The sequence below is a fragment of the Podarcis melisellensis genome, assembly GCF_964234715.1.
Source record: "Podarcis melisellensis genome assembly, chromosome: 3".
Lineage (NCBI taxonomy): Eukaryota > Metazoa > Chordata > Lepidosauria > Squamata > Lacertidae > Podarcis > Podarcis melisellensis.
The window spans coordinates 23,441,620-23,465,798 of NC_138530.1; the positions used below are offsets into that span (position 1 = coordinate 23,441,620).

The 24,179-nt window shown below is 43.8% G+C and overlaps 1 protein-coding gene and 1 long non-coding RNA gene across 4 annotated transcripts in view; both read right to left on the reverse strand.

Annotated features, from left to right (window-relative positions):
- Nucleotides 1-4,184: 4,184 nt before the first annotated feature.
- The window catches only part of EML4 (EMAP like 4), a 91,674-nt gene continuing 71,679 nt past the window's right edge, over nt 4,185-24,179 (reverse strand). For all 3 annotated transcript variants that reach the window (XM_081903802.1, XM_081903801.1, XM_081903800.1), the window contains 6 exons: nt 18,779-18,867; nt 15,749-15,846; nt 9,511-9,598; nt 8,435-8,533; nt 7,877-8,007; nt 4,185-7,128 (listed from right to left, as the gene is read on the reverse strand). In XM_081903802.1, coding sequence (XP_081759928.1) covers nt 6,658-7,128; nt 7,877-8,007; nt 8,435-8,533; nt 9,511-9,598; nt 15,749-15,846; nt 18,779-18,867 — 976 coding nt within the window. In that variant the 3' untranslated portion in view covers nt 4,185-6,657. The remainder of the gene's footprint in view (nt 7,129-7,876; nt 8,008-8,434; nt 8,534-9,510; nt 9,599-15,748; nt 15,847-18,778; nt 18,868-24,179) is intronic.
- Nucleotides 9,895-11,962, reverse strand: LOC309366128. The gene is made up of 2 exons (XR_014166533.1): nt 10,403-11,962; nt 9,895-10,207 (listed from the first exon to the last, which is right to left on the reverse strand). It is a non-coding gene; the product is annotated as an uncharacterized lncRNA (long non-coding RNA).

A 24,179-nucleotide genomic window follows, 5' to 3' on the forward strand; every position in this document is an offset into this window, starting at 1 on the left:
GAGTCCTGCTAAGAGTTAAAAGCAGGCCTGTAAGTTATCAAGCTCTACAGGCCTTCCCAATCTCTCTGGAGCAGCTTCTTTCTGAACTGATGGAATATTCTATGGAATATTCTAAGTGCAGGGAGCCCACCCTGTAGTGCTGCGTACAGAGCACATCTTGCTGTAGGAAGAGAAGGGAGAGGGCATTTGACATATTTTACGTTGGTGAAATACTAATGGTTGGGTATCAGCTGTGTGTGAACCCCACATTACAAGGTGGACTCAAGCAATTTAGGGAAGGTTGTGTTGTTCCCGAGTCAGATCACACCATCAAAAAGTCTTCTCCGGGCACACCAGGGACTCCATAAGCTTGAGGGCGGCTACATGGCCTTTAGCCCTCACATCTCAGCACCATAGTCCACTACTGATATAGTTGGAAAACAAAAGATTATTTCATTTGGTCCATGCACGAGCCTCGGAAAGGACAGTGAACAAGTTAACCTCTTCTAAGTGCCGAGAACAGTGGTGCTTAGAGGAACCACAAAATGGCCACCCACTGTTTCTTCCCACTTCCTGAAATATGCAGGAAACGCATACCTAATGGCCAAGTTAACCTACCAACCACTCTGCTTCCAGACTGGATTTATTGCAATGTGGGGCTGCCTTTGAAGAGAACTCAACTTCAACTAGTCCAAAATGAGCTGGCCAGATTACTGGCTGGGAAGAGCTGCATCACTTGCGAGTTTGTTTCTGTGCCCTATTCGAGGTGCTCGTGTTTGTGTTTAAGGTTCTAAAGGACTCAGGGCCCAAATAACTCAGCGACTGTGACTCCTTGCCTACAGACCCCCTCACGTGTTAAGATTGACAGAGGCAGCCCTCTTGAAAGCTCCACCATCTTCAGACGTTTGCAGGATCTGTGTGTGATGGCAACCCAGGAAAGAGCAAACTCTGAGGCAGCTCCTAAGTGTCCCTCTCCACAGAGGTGTGTCTGCCATCTTCATTATGTAGCTTTCATTAGATGCTGAAAACATACTTTTGTTTCCCTGGCATTTTATCCGAGATATATATTTTAGGACCCATCCTATTCTCAATTGTTGTACGTTTTAAATACTGTATTGCTAAAAATTGTTTAAACTTGCCCTGGGATCTCATGATGAAGGACAGCTAATACTACTGTTACTAGTAGTAATATTTCTGCATTCATGAGGTACTATCGCAGCAGCATCTCCACATTCATACGTTGTTCAAGACGTGTGGTTTCCCCACTGAAGTCAAACTGTATGGGACTCAGCTTGCATGTTATGCCACTTCACAAACGTTGTGTCCACATGGCTCACTTTGTTTTTGGAGTTTTTCTGACCCATAAAATGATAGAAGACAAGGGATATATGTGGGAAAGCTGAAGGTAATTCCTGGGGCACCATGCTGTCTACAGACAGGCTTCTCCTGAGACCACTAACATTATTAGTCATTGATGAAAAACTTGGCAGTATTCTCCTTTTTTTGCACTTAGTGAGAGAATAACAGACAGAAACAGCAAATTTTCAGAAAATTTCATTTTCTTTAGAAATTGGCATATTGAGAGTATTTAAAATACTGCTGCTGGAAACCAGGAAGAGAGTCTGCAGAAGCCGCAAAGCTGATCTTGTTCCAAACTTATCTCAGCAAGTGTTCTTGCTGCAGCCGACAGAGACTCCAAAATGGAGAGTGCGTGTACTGGAAATGGAGTTCTCCAACCAAGTGGAATGAAAAGCACTTCATGTTCCTTTGTTGCCGCATTATGTAAATAAAACCCAACTGTTCGTTGTTTACAGTTTCAGAGAACTGAAGCCTGAAAGCTGAGCACTAACCAAGATGAAGTTGCTTCTCCCTTTGCAGCATCTCAAACACCCACCCACCCACTACTTTTCTTCTGGCAATTAGGCAAAAATTCCAGTCAGGGCCTGAGACAAGGCACCACCTGAGGCGAGAGGGACAGCTGCCCTCCCTCGCTCTCTCTCACATCCCTTTTTAAGTTTTGCTTCTGCTGCTGATGTGGCAAAAACATGCCTCTCCTTCCTCTCCGGCCTTGCTCTGAGAAAAAGAGAGTCAATCCTCAGAGAGAGGCATTCTGGGGGAAGTGGCCGGGGAGAGTGCTTGCACCGCCCGCAATTTTCCAAGGTGGTTAGACACTCGCTTTTCAAACCGCTTAACCATTTTTAAAGGGCCCCTTCCCTTCCCAAGAGAGAAAATGGAGGCATGCTAAGGCAGCAGCAAAATGTTAGGAGCAAGGGAAGCGAGAGAGGTGGTGGCAGACGAGATACCTGACTGGGGTCCCAGGAAACAATAACTGCCCCCCACACTGCCTGATGCAATTATTTTGGCAAATGGCTCAGCTGGTCCTGTCTCTAGTTCAGGCATAAGAAAACTCGGACCTCCAGATGTTTTGGGACTACAACTCCCATCATCCCTAGGTAACAGGACCAGTGGCTAGTGATGATGGGAATTGTAGTCTCAGAACATCTGGAGGGCCAAGTTTGCCTATGCCTGCTCTAGTTCATGTCTTGATCATCTCCCACCTTGAGTAACACAAGCTTCTCTTTCATCTATTGTTTCACCTTTATGGGTCCCTGTTGTCATCATTATGTTAGAGGAACAAGTGGTGAAACACATTCTTCCTTAAACCCCAACACCCATTTCCTGTCTATTCCTAAATGCAGCTCTCTTCTTGCCCCCCTCCCCATTTTTCCACTCTTCTATTGCAATAAAACTTAGTAAAACCTCCAGATACAGTGGAAGTATACACCAGATTAAACAATTGAAGGCTATTGCCCGGTCCATTCTAGAGACATATGAACGGCATTCTGCAGTGTTTGTGCAAACGAACACAGTTGAGTGGAAGGAGAACATCAGCACCAAGGATGGGTGCAGCTTAGCAATAAACTTGGCCAGAGGACCAAAGAGAGTGCCTGAGATAAAGGACCCCCTTATCTGTGAGCAAATGCTTGCCTTTCCCCCATATAAAAATTAGATTGGATTGTGGAAAGCGCTTATTCTTCAGAATGCCATAATCCGTTCTGTAGCTTCCCCATTCTTTAATGATTAAAGCCCAAGCAAAACATCTGTCACAAATAAAAGACTGAAACAATGAAGTCTCCTCAATCTCGCTTGGAATGTGAACGAGCAAACATCAAGCAATTAAATTCTGTTTTCCATCCAGCTTTTAACTCCTCCAATGCCAAGAAGCCATTGTTTTCAAAGCACTTTGTTGTAAAAAAAAAAAAAAAAAGCAGATGTAATCGTATCTTTTGGTACATTAAGTTGTAATCGCAAGGGGTGGGGCTTCCATGTTCAAGAGCCTGTAAACATCCCCTTACCAAAATGCCAAGAAGTGGCCATTTCCAGATGAATCTGAAATTCCACAAGCATCTGGCGGAACTACATGGACCTTGGGTCTAGTCCAACACAACTAAATCGCCACTGAAAGACCAGGGTGGTTGTGGCTCATGGGAACTAGAGTCCAAAAGCACCTTTGGGTGAGATGGGTACACAAAATCCCCCATCCCTGCTCTAGGAAAAATGCAGTAGGAATGCTATCTAGTTCTAAAAGCTCATGTCATACTAATTTTAGTGAAACTGGGCTCCATTGGGCAACAATTCTGAACAAGCCAATTAGATAAATCACTGATATATTGCTCCTAATGTTAAAAAAGACATAACTCGATTCAAATAAAACAAAACAACCACACCAAATGAGGTGAAAACTATGCACAATCATGTCTTCTTTTCAAAAAGTTGTCTTAAGATGTAACCTTATACGGTTGCTCTGAAAAAGGGTTTTACATGCAAAATTTATTGGGCACATCCCAGCCAATTGTTTCCTAGTCCCTTTTTTGACATTCCTTCTGGCTTGCTCCAGAGTTAAAAGCTGGTTGCTTGGGTGAAGCTATCCCAAAAATGCCTCTCCACCTACATCAATCTACACAGAGCAGTGATTCCATACCATTAATATTCACTTTGGCCATTCCAAAGGAGAGTCTGTGGAAGACTTGCACTTCTTCTCCTGATGCCTGTGAATTTGTATGGGGATAAAAGGATGAATGCTCTCTCTGTGCAATGGTTGCACAGCTAGCCCACCTAAACTGGAACCAACAATTCAGGTGAGCAGAAGATGGGTACTTAAAAACACGTGCAAGGTGCAGCCCCAAAGAGAAAAAAGTACCATGTTATTTTGATTCTTTTATTATTTTTTAAATCTTCAAATTTTTTTCTGCCATGAGACAGGAATGCATGATAGAAATGGCTCAAACATCTTCACATGACACTCTTTAAATCATATTTCATTCACAATTTCCCCCTAGAACATCTACAGTTAACATAATCCCACCCATTTCCATCCATTATCACAGATTAAATTATCCATTAAACAGTAGTTGCCAGCAATCGAAAGCTGTAAGGCTTTTTTTTTTTTTTTGCATAATAGAAAAACAACAACCCTCCTTTAGACTACAGCATGAGAAAAAAAAAAATCACGTTAACTCTCTCATTTTACATGGCAACCCCCCAGGTAATAGATATTTTCAAAATGAAATGCATTGTTTCATGGTATTCATCGAGGATGAAAAAGAGAGTTATGCGTCCAATAAGCTTTGGAAAAAAGAACATTACTACATAGTACTTTTTCACCATAAGTGTATTCCTTTTAAAGGAATCCATTACACTAGGATGGGAAACCTGTGGCCATTCACACATGGTTGAACTACAATTCCCATCATCCCTGGCTATTGGCCATGTTGGCTGGAGCTGATGGGAAAGTCCAAGAACCAGCTGGAGCAGCCCAGGTTCTCCATCTGTGCATTACACCTTGACACAATCATCTGCAATCGTCTGCCTTGCCCACTGACATTATTTGGCAAAGCAGCTAATCACACACAAGAGTTCTCCAACACCATTACTATTTAACAGCACAGTTTTAAAATAAAACGAACAGATAAATGGGTTGCTTGGAATCCACGCTTCTCTCCCGTTTGAAGAGAATTATTTTGAGGTTTTCCGGAATGGATGTAAACAAAGAGGAGATATATCTATCTATATATGTATATGCATACATACAAGTGTCCTTTGGGAGTTCGAGTTCTCAATGTTACCAATGATGAATAGATACCTGATCTGTAGTAATTACTCCTGAGAAGATACTAGAAGGGAATGACAGTTCAGATGCACTTTGGAATGGCACAATCACGTAAACGCTTGCACACTTAAGACTTAACAAACTCATCCAAAGTTTCTAAAAACAACTCTAAAAACTAAACTCTAAGATATCAGCACAATAAAAAAGAAGACCCTATTAAATCAAACATAAAACAACTAGGATTTTTTTTCCAGAAAACTTTTTTTTTTAAATGTAGGAAACTCTAGGTAATTAAGAAAAACTTAGCCGACAGGATTTTTTTTTGTGTTTTTTTTTAAAAATGGTACTTTTCCAAATGCATAATAAAATGCCATGGTATCCCATAACTGGCCAGGGTCCAGCCGTCTCAGAGCTGCAAGATTTACAGCAACAGGGCAAGAGGAATAAAACAAGCACACAAAAACTGTAGCACGCAGAAGAGAAAAAATCCAAAAATATCCTACATAATCCAAGTTAATGTGACATTTACATTAGAGCAATTAAAAAAGGAGGCTGTAAAAAACCCCATTTGAATTTTTCTGATTATGACGGTTTTTGTAAGCAATTGATTTGTTATGTTAATCCCAAGCACCAGATTTCATAACAATGATATTCCTCTAACATTGAGCCTCTTTGCGAGAGAATGAGCTGTATCGTCTGAAGGCCAAGTTTAACTTGAGAATCTGAACTTGTGTCATCATGCAATCAAGTCAGTTCACATCAAGGTCACAGTAGGTGTTCTTGAGTTTCAATATGTCTAGGCAAGTAGCTCCCTGGAAAAGACGTCCTACGGTGCCTGTCAATTAGAAAAACTACGTGAAGGTGGTTGTCTTAAAAGACCCAACTTAAAATCCATTGTCGGGGAAGGAGAAGTGTTCGTTAATATGAGTTGCCTTAGAGCTAGCTAGCAGCACCCAGGTGGCTAGTAGGAATTAGTAGTGTTAGAAAATTGCATAGGTGTTAACAAAGAAGGCAGAGGGCATGATGCGCGATCGTGTTGTCCTCTTCGCTTCTTCCTCTCTTTTTAATATAAAAAAAGAAGGAAGAGCTCCCATCAAGAGCTTGCCGTTTTATTGGCTTTGCGGCACCCGGGTTGCATTATGCAGAAGGTATGACTTAGTCCTTCTGGTTGGTGTTAAAAAGTTATTTCACAGGAGGCTTCCCTCCGCCCCTCAGCATACAGCTGGAGCTAATTCCCCCTTCTCCTCTAGCCCCAGGCCATTTGCACCATGCCTCTTTCCGACGGCAATTTCAGAATTACATTTAATCTATGTTTACATCCTACTATCCTGACCAGCTCTTGAACGGAACTGCCAAGACGGGTCCTTACAATAGTTCCATGCATTGAAAACAGAAGATCGGACTAAAGGTCGTCAACTGAAACCCAACAACTTGGGTTGCTCCTAGACTGGAGATGCTTCCCCTTCCCTCTCCCCTCTTCTTGAACCCTTCTTACTCCCTTTTACAAAAGTATGCACACTGAGGGGATTTTCTTTTCTTCTAAAAAGACCATCTTGAACTTGCAGCTGTTAAGACAACGGAGAGGTTTCCTGCTGGTCTTCCGTAATAGTGGATTCGCTCTGCTCCTCGCTTGTTTCGTTGGATGGTTCTTCACCATTTGGCTCTCCTGGATCCAGACTGCTCCCCTCACTTTGCTCCTCGCTCTGCTCTTCATTGGCTTCCACAGTCTGCTCCAGATTACTCTCCGAGGACGTCGGGGAACCGTCCGTTGCATTTTCATTGGCTGCCATTCCGTCCAACGGCTGAGCGAGGGGAACGGGGGTACTCGGCTGCACAAAGCTTTCGCTGGCACTAGCGGGCACTTTGGCCGTGCCCATGTCTACCGTGATGTCGTTGTGTGGCAGAGTTACTTTCTCCACAAGTCTCCATTGGATGATACTCATGTCTTTGCCTCCAGTTGAAATCAAGTGGCTGTCGTTGTGAGTGAAGCTGACGTTAGTCACGTGGCTGCTGTGGGCGCTGTATTTATGACTTGGTGCCTGTTGAAACAAACCAGGAAATGACAGTCTGTGCTACTTGATGAGGATCAGAAGACCAATTGGAATAGCAGCTTCATGCCAGCATTTCAACACTGCGAATATACCCAGGGACAAAAATATGCTTCTTACAAGGCCAATCTAAGAATCTCCCAATTTAGAAGGAAAGTAGGGGTGATTCAGGGGAGATTTTCATAGTCTTGAGTTGGATGGTGCTATTAACAAGGAATCTCAAGCTGGACTCCCTAGATTCCTGAGTCTGTGGACTTAGGTACCCCCAAAATGCTGCATTTAAAAAAAGTAAGGCCAAAAAAGTTAATACTCTGAGCTCCAGCGGGTCGTGGGTTGGGAGGCAAGGGGGATTTTTCATTTTGGATGACAGGTTTAGACTTTAATCACACTGGATTATTTTTCATGGGCACTCTAAACCAGTGATTTGGGGAAGCAATGTTGAAACAAACCCCTCCCACTTCTCCCATGAAGCCCAATGGATCTCTTCCCCACCCCCAGGAAAAACAGCTTGCATCCCAATCAAAAACTGGGTCGGGGGGGGGGCAAAAATCCACTTGCACCAATGACCCTGGGAGCAAGAGAATATTTCTGTGAGTGGGGAGGAAGGGAGCAGGGGGAGTTGGTGAGCCTTTAGATGTGATACTGGAACAAGTTTACTACCACTCCAGTATGAGCACACACATGGTTCCACACATGCATGTATCACCCTTGCCCCTAAGAATGTGTCATCTAGACATACCTTTGCCTTGGAGCAGGGATACTGAAATAGATGGACTTTACAAAAGTCATCAGCAACTGCGATCACCTTCCTGTTGTGGGACCTGATAAGAGCATTTATGTCTGTCCCGTCTGATCCTTCAGGCCACACTCCTTCAATAGAGGAAAGCCAACAAATTAGGGTTGTCACCTGCTTGAAGAAATCTTTGCTGATTAGTCACACGAGTGAGCAAGGCAGTTCTGGAGACAGAGGCACTGTTTAGATGATGCACAGAATGGAATCCTGCAAGGGAAAGTGGCTGAAGAGTGAGGAATATGGCTTAAATCACTGTGTGCAAAGAAAAAGTCAAGCAACCTACCCCTTCCACTACCAATTTCGGAAGCAGCTTCTTGAAAAAGAGGGTGGGAGGGGCCATTTTCTTCACACAGACACTTATTTTTTGCAACACTAGCCTCTGTTGAAAAGCTGCATCCTTGCTTAAATAGTAGAGCTAAGAAAGTGCTTCACAGTTAACACTTAGCTTAGTTTTCTGGAGCACCCCTGATTCAAAATGCAAGAAGGGTCTTCTTTGCTACTCACCAAACACCTGAAATCCCAGCACACAAGTGTACGTTGTCCAATCGATATCCTTACACTCAGAACGATTCCTCATTAGTTTGCAGCCGGCTGGAATGTCCCCTTAAAAAAAAAAATGCCCAACTCTTATTGGAATCACATAAGCGGCATTTGTTTTAGCTGTTTCTGCTGACATTAAGAGTGTTACTTTTTTCTTTCTTTCATTGAACAAGCATCCAAGTGCATCTTCTAGCATTTCTATAGCTTTAAGGGTATGAACTGAGAACTCATGGGTCTCTTGATGCTGCTGGAGTACAACTCCTGTCCCTGAAACCACTGGCTGTGCTGGTTGGGGGAGTTCAGCAACATCTGCAAGGCCACAAGTCTCCCGCACCTGGCCTAAGGCAAGCCTGTCTTTCTCACATGGATATATAAACACTGGCTTAACCAGCAGGGCTATACCAAATATTAGGGAGAGAATGTATACAAAGCTACATGCAGCTACCAGCCAAGTACCAGGGTCCCCAAGTGTTCAACTTCACCCCGTTTTTGGAAACCCAGGAGGTTAACGGAGACCCAGCAAGCTGCTACACTCTGCCAGTGTCCTGCCTTTGGGCAGGCCGAAGGGCCACGAAGCACGTGGCGTGCTAAGGAAAGAATGCTAAATAAATGCCAAGTAGCATTATTCCATTGCTAAAGTGAAGTTTTAAAATGCCAGCAGGTGTCCGCACCAGTAAGTGACACAGGGCTCTAATGAGGCAAGGGTGTGTGTTGTTTTTGAAGCCGAAAACCTGCTTCGTGACACATCACACACCAGCACCACTCTCCCCTACAAACTGTTAAACTGATTGATGTCCCTGCAGAGATGTAAGCTATATTTGGAAGCTCTGTTAGCAAGAAGCAGCTCTGAATAATATCAGAAGGTCAGGTTACAGAAGGTCACGCCAGTATCCCCTGTCAGCAAGCGTTTTGCACCAACAGCTTGACTTGCATCAGCTCGCCCCACGACCTCTCTCCCTCCACCTTCCCGCCCCACTGCCTCCCATTATGAATGTTCAGGCACTCCTGTAGGCTGGAGGTAATTACAGCTTTGTACTCACAGTATAGTATTTCATAGTCTCCCGAGTTTGACATTATATACTTATTTTCTGGGGACCAGTCAAGGTGCGTAATATAGCTGGAATGTCCCTAAAACACACACAAACACCAAAAAAAGAGAAAACAAGCAAGCTATCAAAATTCCGATCAGCAGAAAGAAGTATTTCCGCCTGCTTGGCTGTTTAATCCCCCTTTGAGAAGTTCATAGAAGCAAAACGTCACGACTGACTGTAGGAGTAATTTACCAAGTTCTATCGCTGCAGAGAACCCATTCATTTTGATGGAATGCACGTAGAAGCCCATGAATTGAACTGCATAGGGCCTGCTGATTGCACCCCACAGATACAAATGCTTAAGTTCTTCTGCCTGGTTATTATAGATAACTGGATTTTATGCTGTGTTAAAATTTCACCAAATCTTCAACAAAAGCAAGCTGATGGGATGCTAGAAGATATGCAGGAATGCAATGTAACAAAGGACTGTTTGAAGTGTCTGAAGCTAAATTTGTATCTGGCAAATGGTGAGAGAAAGAACAGCAGCTTTCGTCTACAGCAGGTTTAGCTTTTGCTGCTTTCAAGTCTCCCCATGACCTGAGCTATAAGTAGGTTCAGACCATGGTTTAGCCATGTGCTTAGGCTGCCCCTGCTCGTCGTCCTGCATCTCTGATTGCCCTTCTTACTTCTGACTCAGCGGACTCAGCTATACAGCTGCAAATAAAACGTTTTAAGTGTGTTGTAATGTGCAATATAAAACTATTACACTAGATGGCGATGGTGAGCTATGGCAAATTCAATATCTATTTCAAAATGTTTTTTAAAAAAGCATTTTCATAGTGGGGTAGATTCCACCAGTATCAAATCATAATTTGCCAGCAGGTTAACATTTCAGCAATACATAATTTGCCTGGTTGACAGATTATAATTTACTACTAAATAGGGAGCAAGAAGGGAAACTCAGGGCTCATCCACATTATCCACATTTTGCCAATCCATGGTCTGGTGTTACACATCTGAGCAGCCATTTACACATTGCAGCAGCCATTTCTGCAATTAATCCAGCTGCAGTTCAAGTGGAAATTGTTGCTGTGAGATTCATCTACGTATAGGCTGGTTCACAACCAAGATTTCCTCATGTGATTCAAAATGCAGGGAGATCTGTCAGGTAGAGGGGGGAAATAAGCAACTGGTTTATTTGAACTAGCTTTTAAAAATGTCCTCAATTGGTTTGGAAGACATGCGCCAGGGTTAAAAAGCAAAAGCTCTCTCTTTCTCTCCCTTCCCCTGCTCCTTCTCCTCATCCTGAATCTTCAAGATGCTGGAAGCTAGAACTGACATGGGGGGAGGTGCGGGGAGAGAGTTGGGACCACCATTTACTACATCCTGCCAGACATTTGGCAGCTGTAAACATTCCGAGGGGAGGCAGAGAATGGGTGGGTGGGTGGGGGCCAATTGGGAAGGGGCGCTCTTGAGTCGGAAAATCCCTTTGAGCCAGCAACTGAGATGGGAGAGGTCTGGACACCACATTGCTTCAATAGTTGAAATAGCAGAGTTTTGCATTCCATTCGAAAGGAAAAAACCTCCCCTCGGCAGCGACCACAGTGAGAGACATATTACACTTCGCTTCTGATCTACGGTTCACATAGTGAGAGTAATCACTACTGGCACCTTTGGCTAGTAAAACTGAGTGAGTGAACAGGGAAGCTCCCTTTCTCATCGCTAACGACAGTCTTCTTGGATATGAGAAGGAGAGGGGGGGGGGAGAGAGAGAGAGAGAGAGAGAGAGAGAGAGAGAGAAAATGTTAGGAGTTAAGAGTTGTTAAGAGTGATTTATGTTGAACGGCCAGACAAGCTTACTCACATTCAAGTACAGTGGTACCTCAGGTTAAGTACTTAATTCATTCCGGAGGTACGCTCTTAACCTGAAACTGTTCTTAACCTGAAGCACAACTTTAGCTAATGGGGCCTCCTGCTGCTGCCGCGCCGCCGGAGCACAATTTCTGTTCTCATCCTGAAGCAAAGTTCTTAACCTGAGGTAATATTTCTGGGTTAGCGGAGTCTGAAACCTGAAGCGCATGTAACCTGAAGCGTATGTAACCCAAGGTACCATTGTATATATATGAGCAGAAGCACTCTGAAGTCTTTCCTTACTGCATAAAGGATGGGGATAAGCAGAGGTACGCAGCACATGCAAGAATGCTGGCACAGGAATTCTGCATGCAGCCCTGCCCCCTCCACACTTTGAACCTTCACACGCCCATAAAAATTCCAGAACACGCCTCTCACTCTGCATATATTGCATTATCATACCTATTTATACCACTTCATGGTATAAAGCCATTGACAGCACACAGTAACGCCAAAGCACAAACTCTTAAGAACAATAAAACCATCCATACAGACTCTAAACAGAATGAAGCCATTTCATCAAACACAAAATAATTAGGACTCCACAATGAGAAGAAGAAGAAGAAGAAGAAGAAGAAGGAGGAGGGGAGGAGGAGGAGTTTGGATTTGATATTCTGCCTTTCACTCCCCTTCAGGAGTCTCAAAGCGGCTAACATTCTCCTTTCCCTTCCTCCCCCACAACAAACACTCTGTGAGGTGAGTGGGGCTGAGAGACCTCAGGGAAGTGTGACTGGCCTAAGGTCACCCAGCAGCTGCATGTGGAGGAGTGGTTCCCCAGATTACGAATCTACCGCTCTTAACCACTACACCACACTGGCAAGACTTTGCTAATAGTTTGCTAAAAGTTTCTGAAGCAACCACAGGGATACAGTGTCATCTTGTTACATAGTACACATCAGCGGACATATGCATCTACACACAAGTGCGTGCTGCACACAATGTGACGGTAATATCTGAAGGCAGTGTATGGATACAATGCTGTCCTTGTACACAGAAGATACAGCTTAATGCACAAAGGCCATGTCTCCTTCTGGTGCTAGAAATATGAATTATGTACTACTGTAAGCATGGCGCAGTGTTCGAGAGCCCTGACGTCCTCCCTGCCATCTGGACATCATCTGTATGGGCTGACCTCAGGTTTGAACATGGAATGCAAAATTTTATTCTGAATAAGCACACCAGTTTTCATTTAGATATCTGAGATTGCAAGGGAGATATCGCATTGATCTACATATTTTCTGGACTCCTTTCGGTTCGAAACACAGAAATCTTCAAACTTCCACTCCAATGCCCCCATTTTCAAGGGAGATAGCACAGTGCATTGCATTTTGCATTTCCTTCTCCTGGGCGGTGGGAATCTTGAGCTCGTTGGTACCCAAACACGAGGCACACAAAAGAGCCCTAAACACACAGACCAAACCTATTCTGATCAGTGTTTGGAATCATCATATTACAGAACAAACAACCAAAGCAGGGATGAGCTAAGCTGAGGCAATTTTACCATGATTCAATATTCAAAATATGCACCCAAAACAATCCCTCTGAACAAGAAAACACTCGCAGAACTAGCAAGTGAAATAATGGAAACTGAAATTCCGGGAGCCTTTTAATTCATTTAAACTGGGAAGAACATAATGCACACCTTTTTTATGAACTGGCAGAGAAATCAAGAGGCAAGCAATTCAGAGCTTTTAATAGGAATTGTAGTGTCGGAAATGGCTCTCCATTGGATTGTTGGTCTGAATGATTGTCCAAAGCATAGAACATGGGAAGCTGCCTTTAGCAAGTCAGACCTTTGGTCCACCTAGCTCAGGACTGCCCACACTGACTAGCAGTGGCTCCCCAAGGTTTCAGAAAGGTGTCTCTCCCAGCCCCTACCTGGAGATGCCAGGGAACCTAAATTTAGGACCTGCTTGCATGCAAAGCATGCGTTCTGCCACTGGGCTGCAGCCCCTTTCCAAGGTGCACAGATCGCCCCACCCATGACACTGTGTGGCAAAGCTTGGCCCTGATTCCATGTGTTGGAACAAGGGCCCCTGAAGAGGATTGCCTGCACAAGATCATGTGTAAGGAGTTAGGCAAAATAAGAGTATCCTGTATCTAAAGCAAGTCTGCACAACACTTAGCCAGCGAAGCTGAATATGGGCCACTGGCCAGCTACTTGATAATTTTGCTGTGTTTGCAGCCTCAGGCAGGCCATAGCACATGTGAGCAACATCAGAAGGCTCAGAGTCTGGGAGGTATGTTTTGGCTGCAACAATAACAGGGCAGAAAGGCAGGAGGGGGCAGCAGCCGTAGAGACCAGGCTGGGAAGGAATTCAAGGCAGATACTGGGGAAAGGGGTCACAGAAGGGACAAGGCTTGGGAAAGTATTAGCAAGTATTAAAACAACGGCAACCCTAAAGCAGGATCAGCAGTGGAGACTTTTGTATGAAAGACTGTCAAGAAATGCCAGGCATCTGTTTGATAAGTCCACCGGCATCCTTCTCTGGCTTCCTTTTTAGTCAGGTGCTGGGACTCTTTGGCCCGCCAGATGTTGCCAATCTACAACTCCCGTGATCCTTGGCCAATGGCCATGCATATTAGGGCTGATGGGAGCTGTAGCATTTGGAGGCTGGGACCATGGAGGAAAAATAACAGTCAAAGCAGTCTGGCAGAGAATGAGCGCCAATTCCTGACACACACCAGCCACCCCTTCTAGTTCCCACCATGTCAAAGTGGTTGTAGCCAGAGGTGCCAGTGTGACCTGCTATACTGTTTCATGACCTTTCTTAATGTCCTAAACAATGTCACTGTGATCTAGTGTCAGCCTACCAGTTTTGACTCTTGTTTCTCTTGGAAATAGCATCTACATAAGTACACCTAATACAGCACTGCAAGGGTAACATAGGATTAAAAATGACCAAAAACCAACCAAACAACCAGGGGAAAGAAAACCTGGAATTCTGTAACAGATGCGCCTGCGATGCATCGTTTGAATGTTTAACAACCATCGGTTCTTTTCACAAATAATTATGTTAAATTAGAAATTCCCCACAAGGGGGCAATAGATTCTACAGATACACAATCCTCGCGCTCTGGAAGAAGAGGATAAATGCTGTGCGATAAAAGTCCGCATCAACCATTGAAAGCAGCGTGAGTGAAAAGGTTATGTGCATTTCCTGTGTAACTTAGTGGAAGCCTGCATTTTTGACAAGCTGGAGCCCTGGTCCCAGAGGATGGTCTGAAGGCACACGGTGCAGGACCCTTGCCGAAGCTAAGCAGGTCTGGGTCTACTTAGTGCACGGATGGGAGACGACACAGATTGGAACCATATGCATGCTGCCTTGCGCTTCATCGCTGAAGAAAGCAATTTGGTATTCCTTACTCTGACTAATTAAGGCTCTTCAAAATCTCAGGGGAGAGGCTGCAGCTCAATGCTAAAGCTTTGCATGCAGAATGCTGCAGGTTCAGTCTCCTGCATGTACAGACAGGGCCAGGTAAGACCTTGTCCAAGACCCTGCAGAGCTGCTTGCAGTCATTGCAGACAAAACTGAGCTAGATGGATCAAAGTCTTCCTCTGTCTTATGAAGTTTTCCTACCCTTGAGAGACACTCCTTCCCTTAAAATTCACATGGCATTTCATCTTTGTAACTGGTAGTCACTGATCCAGAGTTAACTGCAATCTCTGACACCCATGTTCCTAACAGTTAATGCACTTAAAAGAGCCCATATTGCATGGGAGGGAAGGACCCGTGCCACTGACCCCAACCACATGCTTCCCGCTTTCTAATATGATCACAGCTGAATTGCTATGCTTCTACAGCAACGTATGAAGGGAAAGAGCGGGTGGGAAAACCCCAATTTTTCATTGCCTTTTAAAAACCAACACGAATCCTGAAGTTAGCATGCTGCAATGGATCATGTTATGGTTTTGGATGTGGGTGCACAACATCAGTTCCTCCTACAAACTTTGTTGACATTTACCAGTAGTGTGAGGGCTGTTTGCTCCCTGCCTGTTGAAATTGTGTGGGGTGTGGATTGTGACTCACAAAAAAACCCACAGTACCACAGTGAGGACTTATGGGAGCAGCCAGACTTAAAAAACAAATAAAATAAAATGGAATTTGCCTAAGTGACAATTTGGGGGTTTTGTGGGGGCAGAAGAAACTATTATGGGGGCTCATGTGTTGCAGGTTAGCCATGCCTGCTCTAGAGATACATGCTACCCCACCACAGTTTTTAAAGGCATTATTAGGGTTCCTGATCATTAATGTGAAAAGTTCCACACTGGTTGCCATTATGTTGCATGCAAAATCCTTTTACTGTAACCAATTCATCTTGCATAGGAACTTACAGTGCACTTTCCATATCTACTGTACTTCCTTCCATTTTCTGTCACTGTGTAGAGGTAAATGAAGTTATCGTGGGATCCCACTGCAAGTAAGGTGCCATCTGCAATGAAAATCAGAAACAAACTCTATGTTGTGATATCCACTGCCGACTGGCATACCAAACATATTCCAGATGTGCTGAACAACTCCCTCCCTGTATAACATCATCCAGAGCTCATGGGGTGGCCTCGCTGTTGGTGATGAAGGAGGACTGAAAACACCACATGATGCAAACAGCAGGGATAGGAAACCAGATGTTGTTGGAGACCCAAGCCCCATCATCCCCTCACAACCGGCCACATTTGCCGAGGCTGATGGGAGTTGGGAGCCCGATAACATCTGGAGGACCACGCATTTCCGATCCCTGCCATACAGGATAGCCTCTCATAATCCATTACCAAATTGGCCCCAGAGAACTGCGAGGAGAAGGAAGATTGCAGATAGCAATTTTCCTAATTCCTTCCCCTGCAACTCCTGAAAGCCATTTCTGGAGGCTGGGTAAAGGTAAAGGGACCCCTGGCCATTAGGTCCAGTCGTGGCCGATTCTGGGGTTGCAGCACTCATCTCGCTTTACTGGCTGAGGGAGCTGGCGTACAGCTTCCGGGTCATGTGGCCAGCATGACTAAGCCGCTTCTGGCGAACCAGAGCAGTGCACGGAAACGCTGTTTACCTTCCCGTCGGAGTGGTACCTACTTATCTACTTGCACTTTGATATGCTTTCGAACTGCTAGGTTGGCAGGAGCGGGGACCGTGCAATGGGAGCTCACCCCGTTACGGGGATTCGAACTGCCGACCTTCTGATCAGCAAGTCCTAGGCTCTGTGGTTTAACCCACAGTGCCACCCGCGCTGGGTAGAAGTGGTCAAATTCAGATGGAGGCACCCAGTTTTCAGCATTCCCCGTTCCATCAACCCACATTGGTTCCCCGCCCCCACCTACTTTCAGGAACCACAATCTGGCCATAGTGCAAAAAACTATGAAAGAATCAGGTTTTGGTTTTGCTTTTTAGCATTCAATTAAAAGTATGTACGTGGTAGGCAAATGCACCAGAATCAGGATTGGCTGGCAAAGCTACTGAGTGTATGTCTTGTAGCAAACCAAGAGTCATTGCAGTCCATGTGTGAGTCTGCCATGTGTGAGTCTTATTTAAAAAACCTCCTGTTATGTTGGTCAGGTGTTGTTTAAGGCTCTGTGGAAGGTTTATGATGATTTCTGTAAGCAGTCTCAAAAAACTTTGGAAAGGTGGGATACAGATTTACTGAACTTTTTTTTTTTTAAATTATTCCATGCATAAAAACTCTAAACATGCAGAAAGGCTATTTGGAGTAAGACTAGCATAGCTGGGTGTTCCTGCAGAATGCAGGCATTTTTTCACACTTTGTATTCAGCTCAAGAAGCACCTGTGCTAACTGAGAACTCAGTACTGGATTGTGAAAATATTTGTCCATCTGAACGCCTTAATTTAAAGCACAATTAGCCATGCTATGGGCTTGGAACATGACAAAAGAGTCCTCTGAAGTGTCTGCAAATGATAATGATTTCTAAGTAAGCTGATTCACACAGCAGGAATGGAAGAGCTGTCCGTGTAAAGTGACAATTTGACAGGCTCAGGGGGGAAAAGAAGAGACTTTATGTTGACTGCCTCCCACAGAGAATCTCAGCCAAAATCTTACAACATGCAGAGTTGCATCTAATCGAGCTCCAGTATACCTCTCCTCGCAAATGTAGCCTCTATGCTTGGCACACTATGACACAGAAAAAAGTTCCTTTTCAGACAAGGAACTCCTGGTTTCCGCTACAGCATGAAAGACCTCCTGTGCAGGCTACTCTCAGTCAGTGTTAGAAAGTGAGATAGGAAAGCTAGGAGCTAAATGGCACCTTAAGCCGAGGTTATGGGTGCTGCAATGGAGTGTCTAGGCGTGCTTTTCTTATAACAGTAATACAAAGCTGAAAATGAATGAACTACAGCTAAAATATGATGTTCAGTTTTCACATGGTCTAGTCCTTCCCCTGCCCACCCCCCTAATATTCTTAAGAGGGTCTCTTCTCCAGTCTTCAGAGAGTAGCTGGAAGTGGGGAGGCAGAAAAAGGTCCTCCATTCCTTCCAGCAGTGGCAGTTTCAATTTGAAATCTTAGGCACAGGACTGAGCCCAGAGCTCAGAAACTGCTCGCACTGATAAAATTTCCTGTCGCAAAACGAGCCTAGAACAATGGGAGTTTTGAATGCTGCTCTCAGTATTAGCAGGGCTCCACTTGAGGACATGAATGAGCTATCCAGGGTCAGGCTCAAAACAAATGGCCTACATGCCTGGCAAATCAATGGGGCACCTGGCATGAAAGCAGCAGAGCAAAAACTTCCACTGATTCTCCTTCCCCCTAAAATATTTTGCAAAAAATAGGAAATGGCAACTAATAAGAACTGTGCTGCTTCCTAGGGCGGGGGGGGGGGGGGGGGAGCTGTCATGGATTATCGAAGCCACCCCAAGTCATTTCCCAGCAATATGAAAATAGGTAAGTACATCAAATTATATCAGAGACTTAAAATATTAAGGGCATAAACAACTTAGCAATACACAAAGATTATTGTACTGCTGAGGTTGACCCATTCAGCAGCTGTTTTACATGCTTGGATCATAACTCCATAACAAATTGTCCCATTTTTGTAGGCCTGCCATTGCTTATATACCTGGTGGGTTATATTTTCCATCTGAATTAACATCTCAAAATGCTTTATTTAGCCTGCTATTCATGGAGAGAAGCTGGCAAACAAGACTGTTGATTCAGGTGCAGCCAAAACACAAGTGAAATCCTTCATTTCTGCACCTGCTTTACAAATGATCTACTTTGTTAATGCTGGAACGTAATCTGACATGAGTGTTAAAGCCATACTAAGACCTATGTAATGTTACCTTGTTTGTTTGTTTTTTAAAACGATAAATCTAAACATGTGTTTGGAAGGATGCAAACACTGAAATTCAGTGCAGTTCTGCCTACCTACTGTGTAGCGCATCACCGAAAGCTGCTCATTGCCATCTGTATGTATAGAAACCAAATCTCTTGTTTCGGCATCTAGAACAAACCACCTGTTAAGAAGAAACAGAAGGGAAACATTCTAGCAAAAGCTATGACCAATTTTTTTTAAGGCTCTATGGGCTATGATCACATCCCTCTGACGTTATATTCCTAGAGACATGCGGTGCTGAAAAATATATTTTTTGCGTGTGTGTAGTACATGCATATATTTGTGATATGTTTTTCTGAATATGACACATTTTTAGTCTTTCCAGGGAGGTTTGCCTGCCACCATCTTTGTCGTCTTTTCAGCATGAAGTGAAGACCTTTTTGTTCGGTCAGGACTTTTACATGACTGAGGTAGTCTAGGCCTCTGTTTTTGAAACCGGTTTATAAATTTGGGAATGTGTGGAAAGTTCCATTCCATTGTATTAATGTTAATACAAGAGGTCCAGAGGACAGCAACATGAGAACAGGCCTTCTCTGCAGTGGCTTCCCATTTGTGGAATGCTCTCCCCAAGGAAGTTGACCTGGCACCTTCATTATATACCTTTAGGTGCCAGGCAAAAACATTCCTTTATAACCAGGCCTTTGATTGATTTGACTAACATCCTATGCCCTTTTAAAATGTGGGCTATTTTGGGGAGGGGAGGTTTATTGGGTTGTTGTTTTTATTTTGATTATATATTTTGTGGCTTTATATTTTGATTTTGTTCTGTGAACCGCCCTGGGAACTTCGGGTATAGGGTGGTATATAAATTCAATAAATAATAATACTTCTTTTTCAATGGTTTGAGGTCTAACTCTGTTTTTAATTATTTTTTACTTATCTATTGTAAACTGCCCCAATAACTTTGCATTAAAGGGTCGTATACAAATGCTGTATATGCATTAAAGCAGGTTGGACTAGATCAGGGGTCCCCAAACTAAAGCCTGTGGGCTGGATAAGGTCTGAGGGACTTGTTTATCCGGCCCGCGGCAACCCCCACCGCCCGCTGCCGCCGCCTGCTCTTACCGGCGCTGTGCTGTGCGGCTGCCCACTTCCGGGTCAGAGGAGCACCGGAAATAGCTTGTGTGCATGTGCAAGCATTATTTCCGGTGCACATCCGGGTCAGAGGAGGCCCGTTCACATGCGCACAAGCTATTTCTGGTGCTCCTCCGACCTGGAAGTGCGCTGGAAATAGCCTGTGCGCATGTGTATGGGCACGCGCTCCCCTGCCCTCCGGCCCGCCATGCAATCAGCGCTGGAGACACTGGCGCAAAGCGTGGCAAGTTTGCTGACCCATGGACTAGATGACCCTTGGAATCTCTTCTATGAACACAACATAAAATATATAGAACTGTGATTCCACAGCACACATTGATACATTTAAAGCATGCATGGAAAACTGAATACTCTTCATAGTTCCAAAGGAACACAAAGGAACGTGATTGACTCAACCTGCCAGTGGCCTGTCATGCTCAAGTTGAGCAAACAAAACTCTCAACTGCAGCAGACAGCGTGGAAGCTGGCAATGTGTAGTGGCTCAAGAATGCAAGTCGCAGCTCGAATTTCACCTTAGTCCCACCTGCAATATCTGCATGATAATAGTAACAAGTCTGAAACCATGCCTGAGGGGGGGAAAGCACCCCAAGAATGGAAAAAAAGGAGAAACACTTCTCTTTGTGACTAAGCTCTGCAAAACTTTAGTTATGACCCTCAGAAGAAGAGGTACGTAAAGAAGATAGGCTTCTGGAATAATGCAAAAAGCTAATTTTACAGCTTTGTCCTACAAAAAAGGTATGGTTTCAGAGAACCGGCGCGCTGTGTTATTATGACGGAATAACACAGCACTCAACTTAAATCCATATGGATTGATTTTCTCCACCTGTTGTGTGAAGAAAACTGTATGCTGCCGCTAATGAACGGGTTGCCAACAAGGAGACCAATTACATAATCATTAACATCCCATTTGCATGCACTGGGACGCACTAAATTTGCAGTCCACAAAGGTTGAACATTGTAAATGCAGTTCTCTTAAATCTGCAAGGATGCTGAATTTTTCTTGGGCCAGAGGCAGCTGGGGCCATTTTACTTAAGCTACCAGACTGCCATCTATAAATAGTGTGCACAAAATTAAAAACATGGGACAGCAAAACAAAATTCATCTTGACATTTTAAAATCCACATCACGGGCAAGGCTACATAGTTAAGTTCTCAAGAAGAAGTCATCCCTCGTTATTTTCAAAAAGCACTCCCAAGTCTGAAAACCAGATATCTGGAAAATGGCCTATTCCAAATGGCTTGGACCCAATTTGTGGTTAAGGGACCACATGAAAGACATAAAACATGAAGCAGCTCAGCATACCACCACAGCCTGTGAATATGCTGTGTGCAAGATGGATGGAACCAGTGGAAAAAATGGCTGAAATATTTTCATTGGACAGCAGCAGAAACCACTTTCAATAATATCACGGGGGGCAACGCAAAAATGTGGGTTTCACCTACAGCCAATTTTGTACTGCAGCTGGATGACCGACATGTTTCAGCCTGCTGCTTTAGTGTTGAATAACATTCAAGCTTTTTTTTTTTTTTAATGCCACCGAAATTGCTGGTGTTTGCTTCTGCTATTCGTGTTAAATCCCGACAGATCTAAAGTAGGGAAGGTGCTAATTCTTTATCGAAGGCACACAAAACCACCATACATGCAGCTTGTCATCTACTTGGGATCTCTTATTCACTTTAAATAATGCAGCAAGTATTTTAAAAAGTGAACTTAATGAAGAGAGAATCTAGCAAAGGGTACCAGGAAGAGGAAAACTGTGTCCTTTCCTAAAATTGATTCTACAAATTGTCACGGATGACGACAACTTAATGCTACAGATTTTAAAGAAGTTTTTTTGGGGGGCAGAGGAACAGGCCACAATCCAGGACCTTAAGCATTAATTTTACATATCTAAGCAAAGGAAGGCAGGGATGTGCAGATCTGCATTCTTCAGTGAATGGAATGGCATATCCATGATAAGGAGCTCTGTGCATGCTCATCGGTGGGTCCACGAGAAGCCACTGATATAGGAAGCTTGTGTTACTTTGCACAATCAGTGGCTTGGTTCCGATAGTCAAGATGTACAGGAGCTTCAGGCAGCTGCACACAACTGCTTCATTCTTCACTTTACATGAGTAAACAAGCCAGGAACCAGAGTTAACCATATCTTCATGTTACGTCCCAACGGTGAATTGAAGTGAATACTTTCGAAACAAACCAGGATTTCTGGAAGCCAACTTTTACACAATGATTTCATATTCCAGCTGGTTTAGAAGCCATTAATATTAGTTTCCCAGTTCAGATGCAATAGGAAGCTATGGTTAACCGTGGCTTCCTGGCTTGCTTCACTGGTCATGCTAAGTATCTGCATATGGGTGCATAAAACTTGTCTGTATCTTTGCTTATTAAGCTGAGATCTTGATGGCTTGAATGCAGCCAGTGCAAATCTTTGAATTTTTCAGTATCTGCTCCAGAATTTTAGAGTCTGGTTCTGTCTGCACTGCTTGAGTCTCAAGGAATACAGAGCAACCTGGTTTGGGTGAAGCCAACCTACTGCTTTGCCTCTGGGCACTTCAGTCAAATGCCTAAGGCAAGAGCACAAGGAACAGCAGGGCTTGGTTATTCTGTGCAACTTGTGGTACCTATCCATCTATCCCGCTATTTTATATTTCTGCACTACGGCTCCAAGCTTTCTATTTTACTGCCACTGTGTGCAAATAAAGATTTTGTATTCATTTCTATTGGCACCTGTAGGCTCTTGCCAATTCACCAAAGTAAGCGAGGAAATAATTGGTGTTTCTGAAGTAACCATGCCCATTACCATAACCTCTGTACAGTTCACTCCCGTGGACACATATGCAAGATAAGGGTTCACATGTGCATTTGCACAGACATGGGAGCACGTCCATGATCTTTACCCCAAACATATAAGTTTGCATTTTGTTGCTAGCCAGAGAGGACATTGACTATGTTGCTCCCATCAATGTAGCATGTTGATTAGTGCCATCCATACATAGGCATAGCTAATGGAGAAGCATTAACATGAATCTACATTATGACTGTTGGGCACAGATGAAGTTGCCAGGGACTCTATGGGTGTTTTGCTTTAAAGTATGGAGCTCTTTCTTCTTTGCTTACACCGCTATTGTGCTCTTGATGTTACCCCTAGGACAGCACAGAGTATTAACTAGTTATATGGGTGCAATTTCTAGCACAGCTCCCGGGATCTTAGCTGCCAGATAATTAATTTCAATCAAGACACTGAAAGAAGCAGCTATGTGTTCCTGTAATAAGCAAGCAGAGAGCAAATTTGGGTGTTAAGTTCACTTGAGGCATTATTGTTTGCAAACTTTTTTTTATGAATAGTGTGTGCATGTGCTGTCACAAACCTTTTAAAGAAGTGGGTGGGATAGAAGGATAAGAGAGTAACCCCATGGGATTAATTTAAAAAGAAAACCAGCAATCCCTTAGACCCCTAGTCAGCCCTGTTAAAACTTACAAAGCTTGGGCTACATGTCTGGCACTGTCCACATTCGAGACAATGAATGCCCCAAAGCTCCTACTTTTAACGAAGACTGGTGCTCTTTCATTCACTTGATACATGCATGGAAGGTGTCTGCTTATACAGACCACGACTCCGTGAAATGAATTTCCTGTATATGAAAATCCAGCAGTTCACATGCAAAGCTCCGTTGGAGCTTTTTATTACTACAGCTGGGTTTCGCTTTGGGGAAAATATACATTCCTCGAGGATCTCTCATTTCCAAGTGAAAACGTAGGCAGCAAGCAGATGGTAAACTAGCCCAGTAAAGTTGTAGCAGGCTGTGAAATGTTGGGCTTGGCTGCAAACTAAACATTAATACTTTTGATTGGTAGAAGAAAAAGAAGAAGAAAAAAAAGCCACTCCATAATTCTCCAAGCAATAATGAAATCGCAGCTCTCTGGGAAAAAAAAATCTCTTGTGCTTGGCCTTGTAGAATTGATGACTCAATTGTTAAGCAGTTGATGGATGTTTGGCTGTTTGAATGCAGAGCAAGCATGATAAAAGCCTGGAGGGCTGAAACAGGGTAAAAAGACAACATATATAAGTGTTGTTGTTGTTTTTTTGCAAGGTTCATTGGCTCCCTCTTGACAAAATTTGAATGGGATTGCATCGTAACATATCACTGTGCTGATCATCACAATACAGCCCTTCCTACCCCCCCCCCAAGTATTCAGTTCCTCCAGCCTACAGAGAAGACAAAATTTTCTTATGTTTCAGCAAAACTGAGTATGAAAAACAGAGTCCTGTTTGGGAGAACATCTGATCTAAGGAGTTTTCCTTATTATTCCAAAAGACGTTTGCATTTTACTACCAT